This window comes from Neovison vison, chromosome 4, assembly GCF_020171115.1.
Source record: "Neovison vison isolate M4711 chromosome 4, ASM_NN_V1, whole genome shotgun sequence".
Classification (NCBI taxonomy): Eukaryota; Metazoa; Chordata; class Mammalia; order Carnivora; family Mustelidae; genus Neogale; species Neogale vison.
In genome coordinates this window covers 194,905,928-194,916,730 of record NC_058094.1, presented here as the reverse complement: position 1 = coordinate 194,916,730, position 10,803 = coordinate 194,905,928, and the positions used below count along the sequence as shown (strand labels likewise).

The following is a 10,803-nucleotide window of genomic DNA, read 5'->3' as shown; positions in this document are numbered from 1 at the left end:
CGGTGATTTTTAAAAGGAGTCTTCATTAGAAAAGGAGGCGAGAAGGGCTTTGCAGGCGAGCCTAAGGAGCTTGGGCTTCAGCTAGTCCGGCGGACACAAAGCCACGCATTATGCCATAGGTACCAAAGAACAGCAACGCCTCCTGCGGTATTTACAGCCCACGTGCGGACCGTCCCGCCTGTGCGGGCCCAGTTTCGGTCCAGCTCCCGGGGGCGGCCTAGAGGCTTCACGGTCACGGTCTACGTAATCCTTGGTGGTCCTCCCGCTCCCTGTTGGCCCGCCGATCCTAAGTCCCAGAAGGCGAAGGAAACTGGACTCAGTCGGCACCCTAGGTAGGGGGTGCGTGTGTGCTATCGCAACGCCAGGCACACCTGCCGCGGCGGCGGCGGCACGGACAGTTTGGGCGGGGAGGGGGCCGGGCCTCAGGGAGGAAGCGCGCTGCGCGGTTTGACCCCGGCGGCGTTCCGTACCGTCGTGGATTCGGCGGCAGGAACATGGCGGCCGCGGTCGAACCGGTAACGGAGAAAGTTTCCAACGAGGCTGGCCTGTGTTAGTGCCTGTGGCCTCCGGCCCTCGACCCCCACCCCCCGGCGTGCCACCTCCCAGCTCCGAGTCGCATGCTCAGCCCCAAAGGCCCTCCCTTTACTGTATTGGCCCCAGAAACGACTCGGGGGGGTTGAGAGAGCGTTGGTGGCGGCGGCCGAGTCAGGTAGGGGGGTCGGGGTGAACAGCGGGGTGGCAAGACCTGAGCACAGACGCTGCCCAGGGCTCTGCATATTTCGAGAGCCTAGCTCGGCACAGCCAGTCACCCGGGGGAGAGGTGGTGATACCTGACCCGGGAGTAGTTGACGGTTGGGTTTGAGGATGGAAGGTGGGGTGCACCGTGTCCCCCGTGGTACCCCAGGCAGTTGGGCCCCCAGTTATGGTTGCCTTCTCCCAAAGTAGAGGGGTGGTAGAGAACAGGCAGGCTCTTTCGGGAAGAACTGCTCTTGTTGCCCCAGTACTAAGAGATTGAATATTTAAGTTGACATTGTCCTCGTTTGTAATGGGCCCAAAGAGTTAACATGAGTTCATAGAATCAAAGCACAGGAATTCCCCAACCTTGGGTGCTCCGTATGGTTCTTTCAGGTTTTGACGCCTCTCCTAGATGGGACGGAAATAGTTTCTGAGTGCAAAGCTGATGCAGGTGATACAGTGTGTATGTAGTGGCTCTAGTGAGCCATTCCCTAGAGGTAGGACACGGAAGAGAACTAACTGGTTTGGAGGAATTTGGATGAATTAAGTGAAGGCTGAAGTAGGCGAAAAGAGAAAGAGGCCAAACATTCATGGACGCTTCCTTAGTTCTGTTACTTATGAGCTGTGGGATATTACACTTTATTCTCTTATGTTAATAAGCATCCAATAACTGACATTGTTATTAAATATAATTATTTCTGTATTAGTCTCAGTTTCTTACACAGGTGCTTGTTGATTACCTACTTGGTGCCAAATTTTCTGCTAAGACATGAGTACACAGTATTAAAGCCCAACTTTCAGAGACCGTATTGATGTAGTAGCGAATGCAGACCTTAAACAAATGAGAATCAGCATTTTCTTATTATAGAAGAAGTGCAGGGATCATATAAATGAGTCAGGGGTAATCTCACCAAGAAAATGATTTTAGTGAGACCTGAAGAGTAGGAGTGAGCCAGGTATGAGGACTGGTATGGGTCTAGGAAGAGGGAAGAAGTGTACCTGCAAAGGGGATAGCAGTGATACACTTCAGAATTGAAAGGTCAGTACTGCTGGAATACAAAGTCTAAGAGGAAAAAAGATGCAGTAGGAAAGTTATTCATATCCAAAAGGCCTTATAAGGCGTTTTAAGGATTTTAGGCTTTATTGCTTAAGATGATAGGAAGACATTGGAGGGTTTTTATATAACAGAGTGAACTAACAAATTTTTTTTTATTTTACAAGGGACACTTCTTGGAGAGGGCAGTGGTAGATATAGGGAGACATTCAAGCATGACATGATGGTGGCCAAAATTGGGATTTTGGGGATGGAAATAGAAACATTTAAGATATGTATAGGAAGATGAGTGGATGGGACTTGGTGAGGACTCAATATAGGTGGTGAAGGAGAGGAGAGTTAGAGTAGTATGCGGGGTTATATAAAACAGACTCTGGGAGTTCCCCTATGCCTATTGACTCTTCTATGCTCCATTTTTCTCTCTCTGGCAAGTAATTTCTCATTGAATCAAGTAATGGCAGACCAGTTGAAAAGTCTGTAATGCTTTGTTGTTCTACCCTCTGATTCAGTTTGTCCTTGGAAGAAGTTCAGAATGTGGAAAGACTTGTAAATTAGCCATTTAGAAATATTCTACATGTTGATTTTGACAGTGTGGTAACATATATTCTATAATATGGATGTTATGGGTATAATTTACATGTTTACCTTTTTAAAAATTATTTGTTTGCAGGAAAGAGCACGAGCACAGTGAGGGTAGAAGGAAAGCAGATTCCCACTGATCAAGGAGTCGGATGTGGGGCTCAATCCCAGGACCCCGAGATCATGACCTGAGCTGAAGTAGCCACTTAACTGACTGAGCCACCAAGGCACCCTTGTTTACCATTTTTCTAGCATTTTACCTTTAAGAGAGCTGGTGCTTTTATATCTATCAGGTAGATTAATATATGTATATCATTAAGGAGAGAGAATAATTGAAGACATGGAAATAGATGAGATTGCTCATAGAAAGTATACAATGAGAGAAAAGCCTAGGCCTGGGATTGAACATCTAAGAAATGGATTGAGAATCAAGAGTCTGCAAGAAGACAGGAGGAGAGGTCACTAAATTAGGAAAAAAATCTGAATGTTGGTCTTTGAAAGCTTAAGGAAAGTTAGGTTTCAGAAATCCAGAGAAGTCTACAGTGTCAAAGGTTGCTTGAAGAAAGTGCAGGATAATAAGTAAAAAGGATGCATTGTTTTTAGGAGCTTATAGGTCATTTTAGAATTTGGCAGAGCAGTTTGTCGTATGGTGGGAACCATTGTTGAGTGGTGTGGGAGGTGAAGCAATCAAATAGTAGCTGTCAAAAGAGGATAGAAGATTGAGCTTGGAAGAGAATATGGGGGTGCATGAAGATTGGTTTTGTTTCTGGTTGGGTTTTGTTTTTGTTTTTTTTTTTGTATTTTTAAAAAGAGCTTTGCAAATATTTAAGTGCTAATGGATAAGAAAGAGTGGGAGTTTGAAGAGCGAGGAGATTGTGAAGTTCTGAAGGGGTAGAGGGGAAAAGATATCCAGTATGGCTGAAAGATTTAGTCTTGGATAGGAAAGGGATACCCTCCTTGCCCTGTATCAGGAGATGTCGGTAGAGGTGGGTTTGTGGTGTTGGAAACTCAAGTAAGCTCTCTTATGACAACTCTGTTGGAGGAGTGGGAAGTGGGTGTCAAGAGATTTGAGAATAAGGAAGAGGTTGGATAGTCAAAAAGAATGGGAGGGGCACCTGGGTGGCTCAGTGGGTTAAAGCCTCTGCCTTCGGCTCAGGTCATGATCCCAGGGTCCTGGGATCGAGCCCCGCATCGGGCTCTCTGCTTAGCGGGGAGCCTGCTTCCTCCTCTCTCTCTGCCAGCCTCTCTGCCTACTTGTGATCTCTGTCTGTCAAATAAATGAATGAAATCTTTTAAAAAAAAAAAAAAATGGGAGAGTGGTGACCAAAGAAACAGAACGATGTATCACGAACTGAGTGGCAGCCGTTGAGCCAGAACGACGTATCATGAACTGAGTGGCAGCCATTGAGCCTGGTGTGTGATTATTTTTTTTCTTTAGCAGTGTTCAGTTGTCTAAGCCCAGACCGTACCAACAACCCTTTGAGGACCTATATTCCAGCGTATTTATTGAACGATTATATTACAGGAGTGATGTTTAAAAAAATGCAAAGCCCTCTAGATTTTTATCAATGTCTAACATATAGGCAAAACAGGTAAAGCCAAAATGTACCAAAGGCAGATATTTTCTTTAGCAGTGTATGGTATCTTAAGAAATGATTGGGTGAAAATGTAATTGAGGAAAATCAGAATACTTAAGTAGGCTTATTTGTAAAAAAAAAAAAAAAAAAAATCCTTGTTGAAGTAGAATTAGTAATAGTACTTGGAACATCCCAGAGACTGTAAGATTATCACTCAGTAAAATTCTTCTCTAATCAAATGGTTAATTAAGGATTAATTCCAGGTTATCATATTTTTGTCAAGTCTTTCTTATAGTGTCTTACTATTTTTTTTTTCAAGATTTTATTTGTCAGAGAGAGAAGGCACATAAGCAGCGGGATCTACAGGCAGAGGGAGAAAAGTGAGTGAGAAGTGGGCTCCCTGCAAAGCAAGGAGCCCAGTGCGGGCTTGATCCCAGGACCAGGGGATCATGACCTGAGCTGAAGGCAGACGCTAATGGACTGAGCCACCCAGGCACCCCTCATGTGTCCTACTATTAAAAAAATATAATAAGCTGATTACAAACAAGTCATTTTTTGAATTTTTGTCTGGTTGAATTCTCTGTGGATATTTAGTGTGACTGTGAGCTGTTGAATGGATCAGTTCTGAAACAGTATACCAGAAACTTTGAAGAATTATCTGGTAGATAGGTAAAGCACTTTTTGACCACTGTCATGTTTTAAATGCAATTTGTGGGGGCACTCACAGATTAAAATAATTATCTGAGTTCTTTAGAAAATAATTGTTAACTTTTTAAAAGTAAAAGTATAAAGTTTAATTTACAGTAAATATTGGTTAGCATTCTCACTTTACAATTTTGACTAGAAAGTTCAGGAAGTGGTTTGCTACAGAGATAGTGTTTAGATCTAGAAAGGAGGTTTGATAATCCAAGTAATTTAGTAGTGCTAAAAGAACAGGGAAAATTATGGGTTAGCTTTAGGGATGCACTTTAATACAGTTAAGCTTTACTTCTGGTAAGTTTATTAGTTAAACAATGTAAAGACTAAAATTTTATAGCCTGTTAGAGCTGCCTTGTAAAAAGATGGAGAGGATTTTAGGCAGGTAGGAACAGTTGCTATTATTGGATACTGGTGCTTTTCAAATTAGACATAAATCATTCGCTTAGCTGCTGAGTAGTTTTTGATGGTGCCAAATCCATCTTCTACAATCTAAGCCAGGTTGGGAATCTCACATTTGCACATAGTAGTTGAAAAACCAACCACTGAAGTAAGAATGGCTTAGTCTTTGGGAAAACAGTTTCACTGATGGTGATTTAGTCATACTTCTTAGCATATGTTAAGTAGAAGACACTGTCATTTTTATTTTGATAAACTGAGTTTTTAAACCAAAAACTATTACAATTAAAATACGTGCAAGTCAGATTTAAAATTGAGTTTCAGAAGAAACTTTCTGACTTATTTATTATTTTGTACAAAGAAGAGAGATATAACAGATAAATTATATAAAATTAACACTGACATATTTTTTCTTCTTTTTAGACCACTATAAACAAAAATTCCACCAGAGGAAATGTTGAAATAGGAGTTACGGATACGTTGGATTTGCTGGATGAAAATCAAGCAGTTAATTTTTCTACCACGGGGAGAAAGCCCAAATTGCCAGATTACATGTGTAAATCACTGCGTTACTGCTTTAGTCATTGTCTGTATTTAGCAATGACAAGACTGGAAGAAGTCAACAGAGAAGTGAATATGCATTCTTCAGTGCGTTATCTTGGCTATTTAGCCAGAATCAATTTACTGGTTGCTATATGCTTAGGTCTTTATGTAAGATGGGAAAAAACAGCAAATTCCTTAATTTTGGTAATTTTTATTCTTGGTCTTTTCGTTCTTGGAATTGCCAGCATACTCTATTATTATTTTTCAATGGAAGCAGCAAGTTTAAGTCTCTCCAATCTTTGGTTTGGATTCTTGCTTGGCCTCCTATGTTTTCTTGACAATTCATCCTTTAAAAATGATGTGAAAGAAGAATCAACCAAATATTTGCTTCTAACTTCCATAGTATTAAGGATATTATGTGCTTTGGTGGAGAGAATTTCTGGATATGTCCGTCATCGACCCACTTTACTAACCACAGTTGAATTTCTGGAACTTGTTGGATTTGCTATTGCCAGCACAACCATGTTGGTGGAGAAGTCTCTGAGTGTCATTTTACTTGTTGTAGCTTTGGCCATGCTGATTATTGACCTGAGAATGAAGTCTTTCTTAGCTATTCCAAACTTAGTTATTTTTGCAGTCTTGCTGTTTTTCTCCTCATTGGAAACTCCTAAAAATCCAGTTGCTTTTGCATGTTTTTTTATCTGCCTGATAACTGACCCTTTCCTTGACATTTATTTTAGTGGACTTTCAGTGACTGAAAGGTGGAAACCCTTTTTGTACCGCGGAAGAATATGCAGAAGACTTTCAGTGGTTTTCACAGGAATGATTGAGCTTACCTTTTTTATTCTTTCAGCATTTAAACTCAGAGACACTCACCTCTGGTATTTTGTAATTCCAGGCTTTTCCATTTTTGGAATTTTCTGGATGATTTGCCATATTATTTTTCTCTTAACTCTTTGGGGATTCCATACCAAATTAAATGACTGCCATAAAGTATATTTCACCCACAGGGTAGATAACAATAGCCTTGATAGAATCATGGCATCCAAAGGAATGCGTCACTTTTGCTTAATTTCAGAGCAGTTAGTTTTTTTTAGTCTTCTTGCAACAGCGATTTTAGGAGCAGTTTCCTGGCAGGTAAGCATATAGTTTGTTTTATTATGTCAGTGCCTATGATGTGTGATTAAATGCTTGCTTCAAGAGTTAAATTATTAGAATCAAAAAGTGACGTTCCCCATTTCAAAAGGAGACTCTTTTGTGATGCTTGTTTTTGTTCATGGATTTGAAGTACTGAATGAATATTGACAGTATAATTTAGTTTTATCTCTAGCAAAGAGATACCAAAATGTTAGGAATACTCAGCAAGTGAAATGCTCCTGCCTTCCAGTTGTTCTTATTAGTTAAACACTGAGAGATTAAAGATCCTTAAATATTAACATTTGAAGGGTGCTTAAAGATTGCACATTAATCCTACAGATTAGAAAACTTGAATGCCTGAGAAGACAACATTTAGAGTCTCTGGGACGAGCCCTAACCAGGTTACCCAGCTTCTGTCTAGTCCAGTGGTCTTTCACTACAACACATTTCTTTTATATAGCCACTTCTCATTTATGTCAAAGGTGATTAGATATATAATGTATCAGGTTCTTTATTAGATGAGTGGCTCTCATAAGAAAGAAAAATTGAGTTTTACAATACATTTGCTGCCCATGATATGTTAAAGAAATTTAGAAGTTCTTTTGTAGACAAAGATATTTAAACTGCATGGTTGGAATTTATATTTATAATATTAACAAGCCAAGTCTTCTATTTGAACTTTCATTGACTACAGGATATGTCATATATTGTACTGGCTGCTGAAGATTGCAAGATGAATAAGAAATGTCTGTCTTAAGCCACAATCTCTAATGGGCTAGAGGCAGGCATGTAAACAATTAATACGGCATGAGAAATGTAATTTGAGTACATCAGATTAAGGTGTAGGGGAAAAAGTACGGTCCCCTGTGCTTGGTACAGTTTTCTGCTTTGGTTCAGTTACTTGCTACACAGTGATTTTTAGATATGAGTGTTTGAAGGGAGATGTGGAGACTTGCCTGGGCATGGTGCCTTTTTGTCCGTGTGGGCTAGGGCAGAGAGCTTGTGTGGGAGTCGAGTAAATGATAAAAAAACATTGTGGGTGTTGCCTGAGGCTATCTTCCTCACTTTACTTGCTAGTTCCGGGGACTGTCAGAATCCAGATGATGATGGTGGAGGATGATGTCAGAAACTCTTAAGAGTTCTGGGTCTTTCCTTCACCTTTTCCTGTTAGGTCCTTTTCCAGCCCTAACCAACCCCGCCCCTGCATCAGCCTCATTCATGCTTGACACCTTTCCAGATTATCAAGTCCTGTGAACCAGTTATTGTCTAAGCCACCATATCTGTCTTATTTTCTTATACCAGTGGTCTTCAAATATTGTTTGTGCACCATCGCAAGTACACAAAAGCTTTCCAAAGACTAGGTCAGCAAAAATAAGAGAATCAGTTTCCAGCTTCTGACCTTCCATTCTATTCTTATTTTAATGTTGATGTATTTGAGAATGCCTCTCAATTTGGGTGTGGAGTGCTATCTCATTGTGGTTTTATTTTGTATGTCTCTAATGACTAATGATGTTGAGCATCATTTAATGTGTATTAGTCATTCACTTATCTTTGTTTTTGAAATATCTAAATCTTTTACCTATTGTTAAATTGAGTTACTTCTCTTCTTATGATTGAACTTTAAGGGTCCTTTTTATATTCTGGATACAGGGCATTGGTCAGATGATTGGGAAATGTTTTCTCCCAGTCTGTGAGTTATCCTTTTTTTTTTTTTTTTTTTTAAAGATTAGGCTTGCTCATTCTTTGTTATTACCTACATATATTATCTGCATAGTACTAAATTATTTCCAGACCTTTTTTCTTAATGACAGTTTGAAGAGTATAGGTTTTTAATTTCATGAAGACCAATTTATTAACTTATTCTTTATGTACTGTGTTTTTAGTATATCTAAGAAGTCTTTGCTTAATCCTAGGTCACAAAGATTTTTCTTCTATACCAGTTTTCTTCTAGTGGTTTTATTATTTCAACTTTTACATTTAGGTGTATGATCTAATTTGAAAAAAATTTTTGTCTGTGATATGATGTAAGGATCTAATTATTTTAAAATATGACTTTCTAATTGTTTCGGGAAAAGACTATCCTTTTCCCTGTTGAATTGCTTTGATACCTTTGTCCAAAGTCAATGAAATATAAGGCTTTATTTCTGAGCTTTCTTTTTTGTTCTATTGATCGGTGTGTCTGATCTTATACTAGGAGTGTGCTGTCTCACAAGATATTTTCTAATTACCCTTGAAATTTCTTCTTTGACCTTTGTTATTTAAATTGGTTGTCTGACAATGGGATTTTTTTTTTTTTAAGATTTTATTTATTTATTTGACAGAGATCACAAGTAGGCAGAGAGGCAGGCAGAGAGAGAGGAGGAAGCAGGCTCCCCGCTGAGCAGAGAGCCCGATGTGGGACTCGATCCCAGGACCCTGAGATCATGACCTGAGCCGAAGGCAGCGGGACAATGGGATATTTGAGGGATTTCCCACATTTCCTTGTTATTGATTTCTAATTTAATTACATGTAATTGGAGAACATAATGTGTATGGTTTAGTTCTTTTATTAAGACTTGTTTTGGGGCCTGGCATGTTTTATTCTGGAGAATACACCATGTTCACTTGAAAAGAATGAGCATTCTACTGTTATTGGGTAGAGATTTTATAAATACCAGCTAGGTCAAGCTGGTGGGTTTTCTTCCTAAATCTCTATCCTTGCTGATTTTCTGTCTATTTCTGTTAGGACTTAGAGAGGAATATTAAAAATCTAAATTGTAAGTGGATAAATTGTGAGTTTGTCCTTTCAGTTGTATCATTTTCTTGTTTCATGTATTTTGTGGTTCTGTTCCAGGTGTGTATCTACATCTTTAATTACTATACCTTCTTAACATATAGACCTTTTTAAATCATAATAAACACCCTCGTTGAGTACAATAGAGACCTCATGGCTCACAAAACCTAAAATAGTATCTCTCTGGCTCTTTACAGAAACTTTGCCAACTCCTATTGTAGGCCAGTGCTTCTCAACCTTTAATGTGCATTGAAATCATGTGGGGGATGTTGTTAAGTTTCTGAAGTTTGACTGATTTTGGGAGACAGCTTGAACAGTTAAAGGTGATACAGAAACTCCTGGTCAAAAGTATACCCATTGAGTAACAAGGTACTAATTTAGCTTTTAAGACTAACATGCATCGTACCTGAGTTGTGTCTATTGTTAGTCGCTATTTGGTAACTGCTGCCTATGGTGTAGGCATTGCGTCTTCGATGCTGTTAAATTTTAGCTTAATTTAATTAATCTTCTATTTAAAAATTTCTCAAACTGTGCTCTGCCAGGTGTTCTGTGAGATGTTAATGAGTGTCCTCAGAGAAAAAGTGTCAAAGAAAGAAACATTTCCAAACTTAACCAGGAAATCCTTGACCATATTCCTCATTAACCACCTCTTCCCACTGCACCTATTAACCTCTCTGTGAAACACAATTTAGGAAATATTCCATTGGATTTACATAAAGTCCCAACCCTTTTGGCTGATGAAAACATCAGAAATTTAGATAGTGAAAGGCAAAAAATTAAGAGTTTTGTAAGGCCAGGACTATTTTTGGCATGACATCATTGTTAATACAAGTCAGTCCTAAGCCCTATCTCAAATTCTTTAGATTTTGTTTTGTAGAACTTGAACAATGTTTAACAGTCCTAAATCATACAGATACTGATTAGCTTTTTAACAATATACCCATTTTTTTTTTAAATTTATTAGTGATCAGGGGGTTGTCAGGGAGTTCTTTTTTTTTTTTTTTTAAGATTTTATTTATCTATTTGACAGATGGAGATCACAAGCAGGCAGAGAAGCAGGCAGAGAGAGAGGAGGAAGCAGGCTCCCTGCTGAGCAGATAGCCCAATACGGGGCTTGATCCCAGAACCCTGGGATCTTGACCTGAGCCGAAGGCAGAGGCTTTAACTCACTGAGCCACCCAGGCACCCCATACCCATTTTTATTTTTAACAATAAACCCATTTCTTCACATTTCTGTGAGAGTAATTCAGATGTAAACTGGTATTTTCCATTATCTCATTAAAATTTCCTTTATTGGATTTCTACTGGAA

The 10,803-nt window shown here is 39.3% G+C and overlaps 1 protein-coding gene across 3 annotated transcripts in view; it reads left to right on the top strand.

The window, feature by feature from the left end:
• The first annotated feature begins 244 nt into the window (after positions 1-244).
• TMEM168 (transmembrane protein 168) overlaps positions 245-10,803 on the top strand; it is a 32,372-nt gene continuing 21,813 nt past the window's right edge. The window contains exons 1-2 of one of the 3 annotated variants that reach the window (XM_044246404.1): positions 245-332; positions 5,464-6,720. In XM_044246404.1, coding sequence (XP_044102339.1) covers positions 5,593-6,720 — 1,128 coding nt within the window. In that variant the 5' untranslated portion in view covers positions 245-332; positions 5,464-5,592. Of the gene's footprint in view, positions 333-493; positions 710-3,758; positions 3,782-5,463; positions 6,721-10,803 lie in introns of those variants that run through there. The other 2 variants (XM_044246401.1, XM_044246403.1) reach the window with 2 other exon arrangements.